At 52.4% G+C, this 19834-nt stretch overlaps 1 protein-coding gene across 2 annotated transcripts in view; it reads right to left on the reverse strand.

Moving 5' to 3' along the window:
• Nucleotides 1-19834, reverse strand: part of CNOT1 (CCR4-NOT transcription complex subunit 1) — a 90398-nt gene that overhangs the window by 3548 nt on the left and 67016 nt on the right. For both annotated transcript variants that reach the window (XM_088461170.1, XM_088461169.1), the window contains exons 46-48: nt 15624-15804; nt 15415-15547; nt 15192-15326 (exon numbers count right to left, since the gene is read on the reverse strand). In XM_088461170.1, the coding sequence (XP_088317296.1) occupies nt 15192-15326; nt 15415-15547; nt 15624-15804 (449 nt within the window). The remainder of the gene's footprint in view (nt 1-15191; nt 15327-15414; nt 15548-15623; nt 15805-19834) is intronic.

The following is a 19834-nucleotide window of genomic DNA, read 5'->3' on the forward strand; positions in this document are numbered from 1 at the left end:
AGCCAGCCTCTCTGATACAGACTGTATAACCTGACCTGAGGGGAGGTATACAGGGAGACAGGAGCCTCTCTGATACAGACTGTATAACCTGACCTGAGGGGAGATATACAGGGAGACAGGAGCCTCTCTGATACAGACTGTATAACCTGACCTGAGGGGAGGTATACAGGGAGACAGGAGCCAGCCTCTCTGATACAGACTGTATAACCTGACCTGAGGGGAGGTATACAGGGAGACAGGAGCCTCTCTGATACAGACTGTATAACCTGACCTGAGGGGAGGTATACAGGGAGACAGGAGCCTCTCTGATACAGACTGTATAACCTGACCTGAGGGGAGGTATACAGGGAGACAGCCTCTCTGATACAGACTGTATAACCTGACCTGAGGGGAGGTATACAGGGAGACAGGAGCCAGCCTCTCTGATACAGACTGTATAACCTGACCTGAGGGGAGGTATACAGGGAGACAGGAGCCAGCCTCTCTGATACAGACTGTATAACCTGACCTGAAGGGAGGTATACAGGGAGACAGGAGCCTCTCTGATACAGACTGTATAACCTGACCTGAGGGGAGGTATACAGGGAGACAGGAGCCTCTCTGATACAGACTGTATAACCTGACCTGAGGGGAGGTATACAGGGAGACAGGAGCCAGCCTCTCTGATACACACTGTATAACCTGACCTGAGGGGAGGTATACAGGGAGACGGGAGCCTCTCTGATACAGACTGTATAACCTGACCTGAGGGGAGGTATACAGGGAGACAGGAGCCTCTCTGATACAGACTGTATAACCTGACCTGAGGGGAGGTATACAGGGAGACAGGAGCCAGCCTCTCTGATACAGACTGTATAACCTGACCTGAGGGGAGGTATACAGGGAGACAGGAGACTCTCTGATACAGACTGTATAACCTGACCTGAGGGGAGGTATACAGGGAGACAGGAGCCTCTCTGATACAGACTGTATAACCTGACCTGAGGGGAGGTATACAGGGAGACAGGAGACAGCCTCTCTGATACAGACTGTATACCCTGACCTGAGGGGAGGTATACAGGGAGACAGGAGCCTCTCTGATACAGACTGTATAACCTGACCTGAGGGGAGGTATACAGGGAGACAGGAGCCTCTCTGATACAGACTGTATAACCTGACCTGAGGGGAGGTATACAGGGAGACAGGAGCCTCTCTGATACAGACTGTATAACCTGACCTGAGGTATACAGGGAGACGGGAGCCAGCCTCTCTGATACAGACTGTATAACCTGACCTGAGGGGAGGTATACAGGGAGACAGGAGCCAGCCTCTCTGATACAGACTGTATAACCTGACCTGAGGGGAGGTATACAGGGAGACAGGAGCCAGCCTCTCTGATACAGACTGTATAACCTGACCTGAGGGGAGGGGTATACAGGGAGACAGGAGCCAGACTCTCTGATACACACTGTATAACCTGACCTGAGGGGAGATATACAGGGAGACAGGAGCCTCTCTGATACAGACTGTATAACCTGACCTGAGGGGAGGTATACAGGGAGACAGGAGCCTCTCTGATACACACTGTATAACCTGACCTGAGGGGAGGTATACAGGGAGACAAGAGCCTCTCTGATACACACTGTATAACCTGACCTGAGGGGAGGTATACAGGGAGACAGGAGCCTCTCTGATACAGACTGTATAACCTGACCTGAGGGGAGGTATACAGGGAGACAGGAGCCTCTCTGATACAGACTGTATAACCTGACCTGAGGGGAGGTATACAGGGAGACAGCCTCTCTGATACAGACTGTATAACCTGACCTGAGGGGAGGTATACAGGGAGACAGGAGCCAGCCTCTCTGATACAGACTGTATAACCTGACCTGACCTGAGGGGGGGTATACAGGGAGACAGGAGCCTCTCTGATACAGACTGTATAACCTGACCTGAGGGGAGGTATACAGGGAGACAGGAGCCTCTCTGATACAGACTGTATAACCTGACCTGAGGGGAGGTATACAGGGAGCCAGGAGCCTCTCTGATACAGACTGTATAACCTGACCTGAGGGGAGGTATACAGGGAGACAGGAGCCTCTCTGATACAGACTGTATAACCTGACCTGAGGTATACAGGGAGACAGGAGCCTCTCTGATACAGACTGTATAAACTTACCTGAGGGGAGGTATACAGGGAGACAGGAGCCTCTCTGATACAGACTGTATAACCTGACCTGAGGGGAGGTATACAGGGAGACAGGAGCCAGCCTCTCTGATACAGACTGTATAACCTGACCTGAGGGGAGGTATACGGGGAGACGGGAGCCAGCCTCTCTGATACAGACTGTATAACCTGACCTGAGGGGAGATATACAGGGAGACAGGAGCCTCTCTGATACAGACTGTATAACCTGACCTGAGGGGAGGTATACAGGGAGACAGGAGCCAGCCTCTCTGATACAGACTGTATAACCTGACCTGAGGGGAGGTATACAGGGAGACAGGAGCCTCTCTGATACAGACTGTATAACCTGACCTGAGGGGAGGTATACAGGGAGACAGGAGCCTCTCTGATACAGACTGTATAACCTGACCTGAGGGGAGGTATACAGGGAGACAGGAGCCTCTCTGATACAGACTGTATAACCTGACCTGAGGGGAGGTGTATACAGGGAGACAGGAGACAGCCTCTCTGATACAGACTGTATAACCTGACCTGAGGGGAGGTATACAGGGAGACAGGAGCCTCTCTGATACAGACTGTATAACCTGACCTGAGGGGAGGTATACAGGGAGACAGGAGCCTCTCTGATACAGACTGTATAACCTGACCTGAGGGGAGGTATACAGGGAGACAGGAGCCAGCCTCTCTGATACAGACTGTATAACCTGACCTGAGGGGAGGTATACAGGGAGACAGGAGCCAGCCTCTCTGATACAGACTGTATAACCTGACCTGAGGGGAGATATACAGGGAGACAGGAGCCAGCCTCTCTGATACAGACTGTATAACCTGACCTGAGGGGAGATATACAGGGAGACAGGAGCCTCTCTGATACAGACTGTATAACCTGACCTGAGGGGAGGTATACAGGGAGACAGGAGCCAGCCTCTCTGATACAGACTGTATAACCTGACCTGAGGGGAGGTATACAGGGAGACAGGAGCCTCTCTGATACAGACTGTATAACCTGACCTGAGGGGAGATATACAGGGAGACAGGAGCCTCTCTGATACAGACTGTATAACCTGACCTGAGGGGAGATATACAGGGAGACAGGAGCCTCTCTGATACAGACTGTATAACCTGACCTGAGGGGAGATATACAGGGAGACAGGAGCCTCTCTGATACAGACTGTATAACCTGACCTGAGGGGAGGTATACAGGGAGACAGGAGCCTCTCTGATAACAAGAGATATGGTAAGAACTTACCTTTGTTATCTCTGTTTCTACGAAGTCCATAGGGTCCACAGGGTTGACCTTGGGGATTATAGCTGGAACAGGATCCATGGGCACCACACAGTTAAGCTGTTAGCTCCCAGGATGCACTTGGGATGCCCCCGAGCCACAGGCACCTCAGTTGGTAAGCAGCCTAGGCCGGAGGAGAATATGGAACAGAGAGAAGGAAGACTGGAACACACAAGAAACCATACTCACAGCAATAGGAGACGGAAAACCGGTGACCAGCCACACAGCCCATTTGAAGCCAGGTGCGTCAGGGCGGGCGCCCTGTGGACCCTATGGACTTCGTAGAAACAGAGATAACAAAGGTAAGTTCTTACCATATCTCTTGTTTTCTACTTCAGGGTCCATAGGGGGTCCACAGGGTTGACCTTGGGAATGTCCCAAAGCAGTTCAACTAAGGGCTGGGACGCTCCTGTGCTGAAAGGAGCACCCGGCGCCCAAAGGAAGCATCCTGAGAGGCGAAGGTGTCAAACGCATAGAACCTCAAAAACGTTTGAATAGAAGACCAAGTGGCCGCCTTACACAGCTGAACAGCAGAAGCGCCACGTCTAGCAGCCCAAGAGGGACCCACAGAACGAGTGGAATGAGCCTTAACAGAGGCTGGCACAGGTAAACCGTCTTGTGCATAAGCCTCACAAATAACGGAACGAAGCCAACGGGCTAACGTTTGTTTGTTGGCAGGCCAACCCCTCTTGTGAAAACCAAAGAGGATAAACAAGGAATCAGACTTCCTAACCGAAGCAGTCCGGTCTACATAAATTCTAAGCGCCCGGACCACATCTAAGGAAGTCTCACCAGCTGAAAGATCAGGGGACTGAAAAGCTGGCACAACAAGTTCCTGATTAATGTGGAACTTCAAGACCACTTTGGGCAAAAACTCAGGACGAGTGCGGAGCACCGCTCTGTCCTGGTGAAAAATCAGGAAAGGAGGGCGACAGGAAAGCGCCCCCAATTCAGACACCCTCCTGGCCGAAGCAATTGCCAGGAGAAAAACCGTTTTAAATGTCAGCCACCACTGCTCCACCGCCTCAAGAGGCTCAAACGGAGGACCCTGCAGGACCCGTAGCACCACCGCCAAGTCCCAAGGAGCCACAGGAGGCACAAAGGGAGGCTGGATCCTGAGAACACCCTGGAAAAAGGTGTGAACGTCTGGTAGTATTGCAATCCGCCGTTGAAACCACACGGACAAGGCGGACACATGAACCTTCAGAGATGCAAGGCGTAAGCCGAGATCCAATCCTGACTGAAGAAATTCCAAGATCCTAGAAACTCGGAACACCTGAGGATCATAATGTCTGTACTCACACCACTGAAAGTAAGTGTGCCACACTCTGTGATAAATCCGTGCTGAAGCAGGCTTGCGTGCCCTGAGCATGGTACCAATAACCGAACTGGAGAAGCCCCGAGACCTCAAGACGGCTGTCTCAAGAGCCACGCCGTCAAAGACAGCAGACCCAGATCCGGGTAAAGGCAGGGCCCCTGAGACAACAGGTCCCGACGCTGAGGAAGAAGGTACGGAGCGTCGACGGAGAGGCTCCTGAGATCGGAGTACCAAGGACATCTGGGCCACGCCGGAGCTACCAGTACGAGCATGCCGCCGTCCTGCTTGAATTTCCGCAGAACCCGAGGAAGCAGGGATAGCGGAGGAAACAGATACGCCAGGTGAAACGTCCATTTCACCGACAGCGCTTCCACCAGACTTGCGCCTGCGTCTCTTGTCCTTGACCCGTAAACGGGCAACTTGTGATTGTGACGGGAGGCCATCAAGTCCAGCTCCGGCAGTCCCCACCTGTCCACGAGTAGCTGAAACACCTCTGGGTGAAGCGACCATTCCCCGTGATGCACGTCGTGACGGCTGAGGAAGTCCGCCTCCCAATTGAGGACTCCGGGGATGAAGACCGCCGGAATGTGACCCTCCGCCCAAGTCAGGATACGAAACACCTCCGACATCGCTGCCTGACTGCGAGTTCCGCCTTGGTGGTTGATATACGCCACCATGGTGGCGTTGTCGGACTGCACCTGTACCGCCCTTCCGTGAAGAGCGGGGCCGGACGACTGCAGGGCCCTGTATACTGCCCGCAGTTCCAGGATGTTGATGGGGAGAAGTGCTTCTTCCGCTGACCAACGACCCTGAAGCGACAAAGAGCCGGTCACTGCCCCCCAACCCCGGAGACTGGCATCCGTCGTGAGCAGGACCCAGTCCTGGATCCAAAATGGGCGCCCCTCGACCAGATGAGCTGTCTGAAGCCACCAAGCCAAAGATTGCCGAACGTCCGGAGACAACACCAGCACCTGAGAGCGGATCCGGTGAGGTAACCCGTTCAATTCTGATAGAATCAGCCCCTGCAGGGGCCGGGAATGGAACTGGGCAAATACCACCATGTCGAATGTCGACACCATGGACCCCAGAACTCTCATAGCCGAATGGACCGACAGGCGGCAACGGCTCAGGCAACTGTGTATCCGCAGCTGTAGGGAGGCGACCTTCTCCGGAGTCAGGAAGATCCTTTGCTGACGCGAATCCAGCAGGACTCCCAAATGAACCATCCGCTGTGATGGAATCAGGGAGGACTTTTTCCAATTTATCAACCACCCGTGTGCTTGCAGGCAAGCGATCGTCAGGTGGAGATGTTGAAGCAGTACCTCCGGGGAGCTCGCCAGCAACAGGAGGTCGTCCAGATACGGCAGCAGCCGTACATTCTGGTTCCGAAGATGTGCGGCCATGACCGCCATAATCTTCGTGAACACCCTCGGTGCCGTGGAGAGACCAAAGGGTAGCGCCCGGAACTGATAGTGGCGTTGAAGGATAGCGAACCTCAGATACCGCTGGTGTGAAGATGCTATCGGAACATGGAGGTAGGCGTCCTGGATGTCCAGGGACACCATGTAATCCCCCGGTTCCATCGCCAGAATGATGGAACGTAACGTTTCCATCCTGAACTTGGGAACTCTGAGGAATTTGTTCAGAGACTTCAAGTTGAGGATAGGGCGATGAGAACCATTGGGTTTCTGCACCAGAAACAGAGACGAATAACAAGAGATATGGTAAGAACTTACCTTTGTTATCTCTGTTTCTACGAAGTCCATAGGGTCCACAGGGTTGACCTTGGGGTATAGGTTGGGAACCAAATCCGGGCACCACGCAGTTAAAGCTTTTAGCTCCCAGGATGCACTTGGGTCCACTCTCCCTATAACCCCGCCCCCCAGCCAGAGGCACCTCAGATTGTAAGTAGCCAAAGGCCGGAGGAGGAGAGAAAAAGAGAGAGAAAACTGGAACACTCTAGAACCATACTCACAGAAAAGGAGACGGGAAGCCGGTGACCAGTAACACAGCCCATATGAAGCCAGGTGCGTCAGGGCGGGCGCCCTGTGGACCCTATGGACTTCGTAGAAACAGAGATAACAAAGGTAAGTTCTTACCATATCTCTTGTTTTCTACTTCAGGGTCCATAGGGGGTCCACAGGGTTGACCTTGGGGATGTCCCAAAGCAGTTCAACCAAGGGTGGGGACGCTCCTGTGCTGAGAGGAGAATCCGTCGCCAAAAAGGAAGCATCCTGAGAGGCAAAGGAAACCAATGCCTAGAACCTTAAAAAGGTATGGACAGAAGACCACGTGGACACCTAGTAAGGCAAAACAGCCGAGGCGCCACGACGAGCCGCCCACGAGGGTTACACGGCCCGAGAAAAAAACAAGCCTCAACGACAGAAATGCCCACCCATGGGTAGGCCCCTGAGGAAGACATACGAGGCCATCCAGTCAACATTTCATTATAGGCCGGCCATCGTTTCCTGTTAAAACCAGAGACCGCAGACCACCAATAAGGAGTCCGCTTACCATAAGGAACTTGAACGGATCACATAAAGCCAAAGAGGCCGGACCACAGTCCATGAGGCCACAACAGCCGAGAGGACTGGGAACTGAATGGCCATACCATAAGTTCCAGAATAATATGGAACCTAAAAACCACTTTAAGAAGAAACACAGGGCGAGAGCAACTCACACCCTGACATGATGCCCTCCAGAAGAGGGAGCCACATGAGAACGCTCCCCATTCAGACACTCTCCTGGTTGATTTAAACACCCTGAGAGAGAGAGAGAGAGCTTAAACAATAGACCATGTAATGGCTATCACAACCAGCGGTTCCATTGACTGTCCCCGGAGGGAACAAAGAACCACTACTAACTCCCCAGGAGTCCCTAGGGAGGACAAGTGGAGACATAATCCAGAAAACACTGGATATCAGAGCGGAGCAATTCCATATCTTAACCATACCGACAGTGTAGAGATCCGCACTGTCAGGAAGGCCAGGCCAAGGGTGAAACCCAAGCCAGCTGGAAGGAATGCCAGAATATCTGGAAATCCTGGACACCGGAGGATCGTATCGACAGGTACGATACCATAAGAATTATGTATGCCACAGTCCGTGGCAGATCCCAGCAAAGTCTGGCCTATCTGCTCTAAACATCTCAATGAAGACAGAGCCAGGGAAGCCCGAGGACCACAGTAGGGGCGCAGTTAAAGACAAGCGATCCAGATCCAGGGAAAAACAAGGACCCTGAGACAACAGGTCCAGATAGTGAAGCAGTAGGAACGGAGCATCGAGGAGGAGACTCCGAAAATCTTAGTACCAGTGATGTCTGGGACGACCTGGAGCCCCCAGAAGGAAAGCCCCTCCGTCTCGAATTAAACTTCCGAAGACCTCGAGGAAGAAGGGAGACCGGAGGACACAGGTACACAAAGTGGAAGGACCACTTCACTGACAAAGAGTCACTGAAGGTAGCTTCAGTACTCCTAGAGCTGGACTGTAACACCGGTAATGTGTGATCGAGTCAGAAGGCCATGGGGATCAATCCCCTCAGGGAGGCCCCCTCTGCTCACCAGGAGTTGAAACCTCTCTTGGAGAAGAGACTAGTCCCCGGGATGCACGCCGTGACGGCTGAGGAAGCCCGCTTCCCAATGGAGAGCTCCGGGAATAAACACCGCAGAGTTGGCCAGGAGAAGACCCTTGGACTATGTCAGAATGGGTGACATTCCTAACATTGCCACCCAACTACCAGTGTTGCCTAGATGGAAGCCACTGTTGTGACACTGTCGGACTGAACCTATTCAGGTTAACCGTGACAAATGGGTTAGGCCAGAGTGAAAGTCCAAGACAGCTTAAAGTATCAACAAGTTAAGTGGCAGGGCAGAAGCGACAGACGTCCAACTGCCCCGAAATGAATGCGGACCAGACACTGTCTTTAGCAAAGAACACCCTGGACGAGATGGCCATAGCCACCCGGACAGAGACCAACTCGCCTCCGTAGAAAGTATCATGGTTCGAACAGCGATCCGATGGAAAAAACTCGATCCATCTGGAGGGGAGTCAATTATGGCAAGGCCTGGAATGGAACTGAGCACATTCCACCCTACCAAAAGGTAGACGCTCTGGTAGACCGCGCATCACAAAGAGTAATGACATATGTCGACTGCGTAGATATCCGCACACTCGAAGTTGAAGAGTGGAGATCTTGTCTTACGCCAGAAAAATTCTCAGATTCTGAGAATCCAGCAGTGCTCCCAGATGAAGAAAACCCTGTGAGGGATGCAGGGAGGACTTTTCTGTGACGAGAAGAAGCCCCGGTTATCCTGACCTGGCGGTAAAGTACCTTGGTGATCCTGCTAAAAGTAGGAGACCGTCCAGAGAAAGGAGCATTCGGATACACTGAACAGGTGAACTGTCAGAAAATCCATAAAGCTGGTAAACCCCGGTGGAGTTGAGGACAGCCCCAAAAGGCAGAGCCCGAAACTTACAAGTGTTGCTGTGGCACAGCAAACCTGAACCCATGCTGATGAGAGGGCTCTGTATGTACCCGTAGGTACGTATCCTGAATACTCGGATATACCATAAAATCCCCAGGTTCCAAACATCGGATGATGGAGCATGGACGATTCCACCCGAGTCAAGGCACCGTTGGAATCTGATTCAGGGATTTGAGACAGAGTATAGGCAAAGGAGGACCAGTCGGTCACCGCCCCAAAAAGAAAGTAGAACAACCAGTCCCTCACTGAGATAGTGAGGTTGGCCGAAATAGCTCTGCTTACCACAAAGACTGTATAGCTTTCTGGGATTGTAAGGCCCTGATCAGTTCTGAAGAAGGGCCCGTGTAACAATGCCTGTGAGGAGGCTGCATGAGCAATGAGAGGCCGTTGAGAATCAGTACCTCACTCTGGAAATTCCCCAGATGTAGACCTGTCCCGTCAGGCTGAGGGTATATCCTCAGGTGTAGAAACAGGGTCGTCCGGAAGTCCAGGACTGCTCGGTACTGGATACGGTGGCCCCCGTGGAGGCCGACAGCCTAGGAAAAAACAGGCCTTTAGGCTGACCCTGAGGACAAAAAGACTTAACAGAGTTAGTCCGAATGTAGTGGGAGTAGCTAAAGACGGTATCTCCCCATTAGTGATACTGCCAATGATGCAACGATCTTGTCAAGGTCAGGACCAAACAAGAACTTCCCCCTGGAAGGAGTGTGCACCTCTGCTTTCCCATAACGCAGCCATAGGGTACTGCGGCGGATACAGACGCCGCCGAAACCCTGAAAGTTAGAAGACCGGCATCCCATGAGGTAATCCCACATATGACCACTGCATATTTTGTGAGCGGCAAAAAGATATTTGAACCTCAGACGTGTTGGAGGGGAAAAACGTCACAAAAGCATCACCATGCGATGGCCATGGTAGGACGGGCAACAGGCCCTGAAAACTTGAGTACATTGATTTCAGGCAAAGTTACCACCTACGGATCCGTAAAATTCGTCCAGGCCGGGATGGGAGGCGTATTAATGCCCGTAACCCGATGATTAACATACAAATCCATCCCAGAAGGGGATTTCCATTACTTGTGAGGACCCTCAGGGAATGGGAAACAGGAGGCCTTTGTGACTCCTCGTATCTGGGGACAGCCAGACTCCCGCTATGAGATCCACCCGCTGGGCAGAAAACGGGAGATGTATGATACTGGTGCAGGATCGACATTCTCTATATCCAGAATGAGCCTGGCTACCAGCCCCAAAGCAGGGATAATAATACTTGAGATCGGCTCCCCCCCATGTGAGAGGGAAAGAGCCGAATATACCATCCAGTTCACGGCAGAGCCACTGGTCAGTAACCACAGGGCGTATATCACGCCAATTAGTATTTCGTATAAAACGACATCCACCAGGGTGGCCGTTGTGGTAATCCCTGCAAGGGGAATGACAGACCGATGTGGTATCGGAGGTAATTCATGTACTGTGAAAAACCCCGGCAGGGAGCGATAGTCTGTGACACAGGGGTAAATTGCAAGAAATTGCGAGATACCCCGAGTTCAAAAGGGCAGTATGGTGAAGTAACTCCAAGCGAGTGACGACAATGGGGCCCGCCCGGCGATCCTCAAAGGAGAGGATCCTGAGAAACAACGCCCTTTAAGGGGGTCGTGCAAGGGGCCCGGCACCAGATGGTGCCGCATACATAAACCTTTCTGAGTTAAAATCCTCCGCACTAATTCCTGCAGGCTATGACTTGCAGGATAGCAATAATGGGTGCAGTATCGTGTGCAATCTCCTGGTCAGATATATCTGACTATCTTGACGGAAATATTAAGCAGCGCCATACCGGTCCTGACTGACACTAAGATTAGCTGCAGGAACCCATTATCAGCGTACGCAACTCACAGTTCCATCTAAAATATGGCAACGTGCAGCACGCAACAGTATGTGACAAACCTCACAGATATTAACAAATATATATATGTGAGGTCTCAGAACCACCCCAGGTACACCTGTATTAGGGCAGATAAAGAAAAGGGATAGATATACACTGACAGGTGAGAGAAAAAGCAGACAGTCAGCACTAGCATAAGTCACATACAATGCAGAAAAATATATATACATACATAAGCATGACATATAATATACTGCACAATGTCGCTACATTCAACTGCCCAGATTCAGTGTCTGGGAAGGCTATAGCGCTGTGTACACTCACCCAAAATGGCCAGGTACGCAGGGGGACTGGGCTCACTGACATCCTAAGAGTTCTGCAGCACCACAGAGAGAAAATGGCCGCTGGAGACCTCAGAAAAAGCGTGGCCCGCGGAGGAAGCAGCTCAGCGACGCCAGACTGTATTATTGAAAGGCGCGCTGAGCTGAGGGGAGGAGCCGCTAGACAGGGAAGGCTTCCTCCCCTGGCTAGCAATTAACCCCCCGGGATGCCGGCTCCCGCTGCCGCTATAATCCCTGGTGGGCTGTGGACACGCGGGGTATGCCTCCATGGAGGGGGAGCCCGCCGCCACCGCTAGCGCCTCCGGTCTGTCCCCAGAGACCGGAGGCATAAGGCTGCATGTACACGCGGGTCACCGCAAGCGGTGACCACGCGACTTACCTGTCCCCGTCGATCCGGCAGCAGCCCAGGGATTCCTCCAGAGCCCGGCTAGTACAGACTCTGGGGTCCCGCTGCGATCCCCAGATCTGTACTGGCGTCGCAGCGCCGGCGGGGTGTAGGAGCGGCAGCTCAGACGTCCATTGGACAGTCTGATGCTGCCGCTCTGAAGAGTAGTAAAAAAATAATAAAATAAAACTCTTTTAAGCTTAGGGGCTGCTAAGCAGCCCCCCTGCAGTAACGGTGACCCGACTCCGGCCGGGCACCAACTTAAACTGAGGTGCCTCTGGCTGGGGGGCGGGGTTATAGGGAGAGTGGACCCAAGTGCATCCTGGGAGCTAAAAGCTTTAACTGCGTGGTGCCCGGATTTGGTTCCCAACCTATACCCCAAGGTCAACCCTGTGGACCCCCTATGGACCCTGAAGTAGAAATATTATATAGTCAAAAAATATATCTGGCAACAGGGCAGAAGAAAACGCACTCACCGGTGTGCTAAACAACAGCCCACAATACGGCACTGTGTAGCACACAACTGTATGTGACGGACCTCACAAATACGTGATCTATATAAGTGAGGTCAGTAGAAACGCCCCTCCCCCACACACCTGTAGGGCTTGTAGGAGAAGTAAAGGGATAGGTATAAGCTGACAGTAAGCGGAAAATAAGCACAGACAGGCAGCACTAGCAAAAGTCACATACCATGCAGGAAGATATACTCACTGCACCTTTACACTACAATCAACCTGCCCAGATTCAGTGTCTGGGAGGGCTATAGTGCTGTGTACGCTGTCCTTAATCAGGGGAGAGGTACACAGGGGGACCGGTCCGCGTGCTCCCTGAAGATCTGCGCTGCCACTGTGAGAAAATGGCCGCTGGAGACCTCAGAGGAGTGGCCGAGTAGCTGCAGCTCAGCGACGCCAGACTCCGTGCTGAAAGGCGCGCTGAGCTGAGGGGAGGAGCCGCTAAACAGGGAAGGCTTCCTCCCCTGGCTAGCATATTAGCCCCAGGGCTTGCCGGCATCCCGCTTGCCATATATCCCTGGTGGTCTAGTGGTCCCACGGGTTATGGGGGGGGCCCGCCGCCACTGCCAGCAGCCTCCGGTCTGTCCCCAGGACCGGAGGCTAAAGGACTGCATTTAAGGCATTCCGCGCGCCGCCGCTAGCCAGCGACGCGCGGCTTACCTGAATCCCCGGCGACTCCGGCAGCAGTCCTGGAAGGTAGACAGAGTCCGGCTAGTACGGACTCTGCCCTCCCGCCACGATCCCCAGATCAGTACTGGCGTCGCGGCGCCAGTCGGGGATCAGAGCTGCAGCGTGGGAGTCTGTACAGACAGCCCTTCGCTGCCGTCTGTAGTAAAAAGAGATTAAAATAAAATCTAACTAAAAATAAAAAGCTTCTGCGCGGTGACCGACTCCGGCCGGGCACCAGCTTACACTGAGGTGCCTGTGGCTCGGGGGCGGGGTATAGAGGAGGACCCAAGTGCATCCTGGGAGCTAAAAGCTTAACTGTGTGGTGCCCATGGATCCTGTTCCAGCTATAACCCCCAAGGTCAACCCTGTGGACCCCCTATGGACCCTGAAGTAGAAACAGACTGTATAACCTGCCCTGAGGGGAGGTATACAGGGAGACAGGAGCCTCTCTGATACACACTGTATAACCTGACCTGAGGGGAGGTATACAGGGAGACAGGAGCCTCTCTGATACAGACTGTATAACCTGACCTGAGGGGAGGTATACAGGGAGACAGGAGCCAGTCTCTCTGATACAGACTGTATAACCTGACCTGAGGGGAGGTATACAGGGAGACAGGAGCCTCTCTGATACAGACTGTATAACCTGACCTGAGGGGAGGTATACAGGGAGACAGGAGCCTCTCTGATACAGACTGTATAACCTGACCTGAGGGGAGGTATACAGGGAGACAGGAGCCTCTCTGATACAGACTGTATAACCTGACCTGAGGGGAGGTATACAGGGAGACAGGAGCCTCTCTGATACAGACTGTATAACCTGACCTGAGGGGAGGTATACAGGGAGACAGGAGCCTCTCTGATACAGACTGTATAACCTGACCTGAGGGGAGGTATACAGGGAGACAGGAGCCTCTCTGATACAGACTGTATAACCTGACCTGAGGGGAGGTATACAGGGAGACAGGAGCCAGTCTCTCTGATACAGACTGTATAACTTGACTTGAGGGGAGGTATACAGGGAGACAGGAGCCAGCACCTCACTGAAACTGTTGCTCAGCGTCTGTGTAAGGGAGGAGAGAGAAGAAGCACCAAGGGCCGGGGCAGCCGCTATCGGGGAGTGCTTGCTGACCTAGATACCCCCAGGGCAATGGCCGCCTACAGCCCACTGGTGCTCACTATAATTTTTCAGTGTTGCCGCTAGCACTACAGTCCCCGCTGCCTCAGTGCCCTGGTGGTCTTGCGGGGGGAGTCGCATCCCTGCCTCCTGCTTTGTCAGCACCTCCGGTGGTCTCCACACTGCCGGTGACAGCCACGCTGATGCTGTCCTTACCTTAATGATGACGCCAGTGTCCAGCTGCGGTCCTCCGTGTGCTGTGAGGACCCGGACAAGGTCGCCACCCCACTCGATGGCGGTTAGTGGAGCAGCAGCGCAGGGTGTCCTATAGGACACCCGTAGCAGTCTGCCCCCCCCCCCCCAAAAAACCTGAAGAAAATAGGAGGCTGCATTAGCTCGCGCTTTTGTCACCAAACTTAGACTGGCCTGTCTGGGCTGGGGTGTAGGGGCGGAGGAGGAGCCTGGGCTGGGGTGTAGGGGAGGGGGAGGAGCCTGGGCTTTAGGGAGGGGGAGGAGCCTGGGCTTTAGGGGCGGAGCCTGGGCTGCACGTTGCTGAAGAATTTAACGATTTGGTGCCCTGACTCCACCTGCCAGCCTATACCCCTGCGTAGTCCCCGTGTCCCCTATGGACCAGTGATTTATTAAGTAGGAGAACCACCTAATGCAACGCCAGTGTCCCTGTGAGTTACTGGCCAGGGTCTGCGTGTGATGCCGCTCGCTCCCCGCATACAGGAGGCTGCACACATTGGGGAGCAGAGGCCTCTCTCTAGCATCACAGCGTAACCAGCGTTATAAGTCACAACACTGGTTTACACATGATAAAGGTCCCTATAACCCCCCTAATGTTACTGGGCTACAAGCTCCAATACCCTAACCCCAGATGACAGCTGTGTATGGTGAATCCGTATAATGAAACCCTGCCGCAAAAAGGGTACCCCGGTTACTGGTTCTTTATTGCACAACACACTAATAAGCGTATTATATACACACATCAGCACAGCGGTGGTGCACGGGACAGGGGGCACAGGAGACTTACTTCTCAATCTCCGGGGCACAGTGCACAAACTCGTGGTTCCAGAATTTGAAAGCTGGATTTTTAATCAGCTCTATGAAGGTGATGAGGAGACCCCAGGGATGCGGCCTGTTCACAATCAGCCGCTCCAACAGGACCCTACACAAGACAAGAAGTACAGGGTGGTATAAAGCCAGGTCACCAGGAAGACGCGAGAGATTGTACGGGAGAGGTGGTGGGGTCTCACCGCGTGATCTGCTCCTGGATGGCCTCGGTGTTGGCCTCGGCAAAGAGGTACAGCATGGTGCAGCTGAAGTAGTGCGTGTGGCTGTTGGGGTAACGCAGCTGATTGGCGATAGCATTTAGGAAGAGGTAGCGTCCTGCACAGAGAGCGCAATAAGTCAGCCATATATCATACACTTTGGACGGACAGACTGACTGCTCCTCAGACATTACCTTCAGTGTCCAGGTCAACAGCCAGGTTCTGGAAGATGTCCATGTGGGCCGAGTGCGTGATAGTGCTCATAGACGGCGTGCTGCCTTTGTTGTGGATATGAGCGATTGCCTGCGTCCCCACATACAGCACCAGCGCGTTGATCAGCTGGATGCTGTAACGGTTGCCGGGTTCATTGGATACCTGCAGAGGTGACGGGATAAACACAATGAGCATTATACTCCCCCCATGCCACACGTGGGGCCACGAGCTATATACTCCCCTATGCAACACGTGGGGCCACGAGCCATATACTCCCCTATGCCATGAGCCATATACTCCCCTATGCCACACGTGGGGCCACAAGCCATATACTCCCCTATGCAACACGTGGGGCCACGAGCCATATACTCCCCTATGCCACTCGTGGAAGCTACTGGCCATACATATTAGTATTCACCACTACAGCAGCCCCAACCCCCCCCCACATAGACCTATCTATCCTCCCACTATGTGGCAGATATATATATATATATATATATATATTGGTCAGGTGCATAAATATTGGGACATTGACAGAATTTTCATATTTTGGCCTCTATTCACCACCACAATGGTTTTGAAATGAAACAAACAAGATGAGCTTTACCTGCAGACTTTCAGATTTAATTTGAGGGTAATTACATCCAAATCAGGTGAACGGTGTAGGAATTACAATGGTTTCTATATGTGCCTCCCACTTTTTAAGGGGCCAAAAGTAATGGGACTATCAACTCAAAAGCTATTTCATGGACAGGTGTGAGCTATTCCCTCGTTATTTCATTATCAATTAAGCAGGTAAAAGGTCTGGAGTTGATTCTAGGTGTGACATTTGCATTTGGAATCAGTTGCTGTCGACTCTCAATATGAGATCCAAAGAGCTGTCACTATCAGTGAAGCCATCATTAGGCTGAAAAATCAAAGTAATCCCATCAGAGAGATGGCAAAAACATTAGGTGTGGCCAAATCAACTTTTTGGAACATTCTTAAAAAGAAAGAACGCACCGGAGAGCTCAGCAACACCAAAAGACCCGGAAGACCACGGAAAACAACTGTGGTGGATGACAGAAGAATTATTTCCCTGGTGAAGAAAAAACAAGAGATATGGTAAGAACTTACCTTTGTTATCTCTGTTTCTACGAAGTCCATAGGGTCCACAGGGTTGACCTTGGGGTATAGGTTGGGAACCAAATCCGGGCACCACGCAGTTAAAGCTTTTAGCTCCCAGGATGCACTGGGTCCACTCTCCCTATAACCCCACCCCCAAGCCAGAGGCACCTCAGTTTGTAAGTAGCCAAAGGCCGGAGGAGGAGAGAAAAAGAGAGAGAAAACTGGAACACTCTAGAACCATACTCACCGAAATGGGAGACGGAAAACCGGTGACCAGCCACACAGCCCATATGAAGCCAGGTGCGTCAGGGCGGGCGCCCTGTGGACCCTATGGACTTCGTAGAAACAGAGATAACAAAGGTAAGTTCTTACCATATCTCTTGTTTTCTACTTCAGGGTCCATAGGGGGTCCACAGGGTTGACCTTGGGGATGTCCCAAAGCAGTTCAACCAAGGGTGGGGACGCTCCTGTGCTGAGAGGAGAATCCGTCGCCAAAAAGGAAGCATCCTGAGAGGCAAAGGAAACCAATGCCTAGAACCTTAAAAAGGTGTGGACAGAAGACCACGTGGCCACCTAGTAAGGCAAAACAGCCGAGGCGCCACAGCGAGCCGCACACGAGGGTCACATGGCCCGAGAAAAAACAAGCATCAACAACAGGAAGGCCTACCCATGGGTAGGCCCCTGAGGAAGACCTACGAGGCCATCCAAGTCAACATTTGGTTATAGGCCGGCCATCCTTTCCTGTGAAAACCAGAAATCTCAGACCACCAATAAGGAGTCCGATTTCCGTAAGGAACCTGAACGGATCACATAAATCCAAAGAGGCCAGACCACAGTCAATGAGGCCACACCAGCCGAGAGGACTGGGGACAGAATGGCCGTACCATAAGTTCCAGAATAATATGGAACCTGAAAACCACTAAGAAGAAACACAGGGCGAGAGCAACTCCCACCCTGACATGATGCCCTCCAGAAGAGGGAGCTACATGAGAACGCTCCCAATTCAGACACTCTCCTGGTTGATATAAACACCCTGAGAGAAAGAGAGAGCCTAAGCAATAGACCATGTAATGGCTATCACAACCAGCGGTTCCATTGACTGTCCCCGGAGGTAACGAAGAACCACTACTTACTCCCAAGGAGTCCCTAGGGAGGACAAATGGAGGCATAATCAAGAAAACACTCCAAAGGATGAACTGGATACCAGAGTGAAGCAATTCCATATCTTAACCATACTGACAGTGTAGAGATCCGCACTGTCAGGAAGACCAGGCCAAGTGTGAAACCCAAGCCAGCCGGAAGGAATGCCAGAATATCTGGAAATCCTGGACACCGGAGGATTGTATCGACAGGTACAATACCATAAGATTTATGGCTGCCACAGTTTGTGGTAGGTCCCAGCAAAAGCTGATCCATGTGCTCTAATCATTCCAACGATGACAAAGCCAGGGAAGCCGTAAGACCACTGTAAGGACACAGTCAAAGACAAACGACCCAGGTCCAAGGCAAAACCAAGGACCCTGAGACAACAGGTCCGGGCAGTGAAGCATCAGGGATGGAGTATCGATGTAGAGACTCCGAAGATCCAAGTACCCCTGACATCTGGGGCAATCAGGAGCCACCAGCAGGAAAGCATCTCCGTCTCGATTGAAAACACTTCCAAAGACCTCGAGGAAGAAGGGAGACCGGAGAACACAGGTACACAAAGTGGAAGGACCACTTCACCGACAAAGAGTCGCTGAAGTTTGCTTCAGAATCCCCAGAGCTGAACTGTAACACCCTAGTGTGATAAAGTCAGAAGGCCATGAGGGTCACCTCAGGGGGGCCCCCCCTGCTCACCAGGAGATGAAACCTCTCTTGGGGAAGAGACTAGTCCCCGGGATGCACGTCGTGACGGCTGAGGACTCCCGCTTCCCAATGGAGAGCTCCTGAAATGAACGCTGCCGAGATGGTCGGGAGGAGACCCTCGGACTATGTCCGAATATGTGACATACCTGTCATTGCCACCCAACGAACAGTGTTGCTAAAAAGGAAGCCACTGTCCTGACCCTGTCGGACTGAACCTTTTCAGGTTCACCGGGAAACAAGAGTTATGCCAGAGTAAGTTAATTGACAGGGTGGAATCGACAGACGTCCAACTGCACTGAAAAGGATTCGGTCCAGACACTGTCCCTAGCAAAGAAAACCCTGGACGAGATGGCCATAGCCACCCGGACAGGGACCGACTTGCCTCCGGAGAGAGCATCATCGTTTGAACAGTTATCCGACAGAAAAAACTCATTCCATCTGGAGATGAGCCAATTATGGAAAGGCCTGGAATGGAACTGAGCCCATTCCACCATGCATCCCAGAGTGTAAAGACAGCTGTCGACTGCGCAGACAACCATGTACTCCTAATGGAAGAGAGGAGATTCCGTCTTACGCCAGAAGAATTCTCAGATTCTGAGAATCCAGCAGGGATCCTAGATGAAGAATACCCAGAGAGGGATGCAGGGAGGACTTTTTCCCCGTTGATTAAACGTCTGCACCCTGAAGAAGCCACAGTCATCCTGACCTGGCCGTAAAGTACCCCGGTGATCCCGCTAAGAGCAGGAGGCCGTCCAGGTACAGGAGCATTGGGATATACTGAACAGAAGAACTGTCAGAAAATCCAAAACGCTGGTAAACCCCTGTGGGGCTGAGGACAGTCCCAACAGGCAGAGCCCGAAAAATTGTAAGTGTTGCTGTGATACAGCAAACCTCAGCCCATGCTGAGGAAAGGTCTCTGTAAGTACCCGTAGGCATGCGTCCTGTATATCCAGTGATACCCTAAAGTCCCCAGGTTCCAAACATCGTATGATGGAGCATAGGGATTTCCTCCTGAGCCCAGGTAGCTTTAGGAACTGGTTCAGGGAATTGAGACAGAGAACAGGCCAAAGAGGACCATTCAGCCACCGCACCAGAAAGAAAACAGAACAACCAGTCCCTCACTGAGATAGTGGGGATGGCCCAATTATCTCCGCTTACCGCAACAACTGCATAGCTTTCTGGATCTGTAAGGCCCTTGTAAAGAGGGCGTACCCTCCTACCCACGTAGCCGCGGCAA

The sequence above is a fragment of the Taudactylus pleione genome, unplaced genomic scaffold (assembly GCF_031769625.1).
Source record: "Taudactylus pleione unplaced genomic scaffold, aTauple2 ptg001022l, whole genome shotgun sequence".
In the NCBI taxonomy this organism is placed as follows: domain Eukaryota; kingdom Metazoa; phylum Chordata; class Amphibia; order Anura; family Myobatrachidae; genus Taudactylus; species Taudactylus pleione.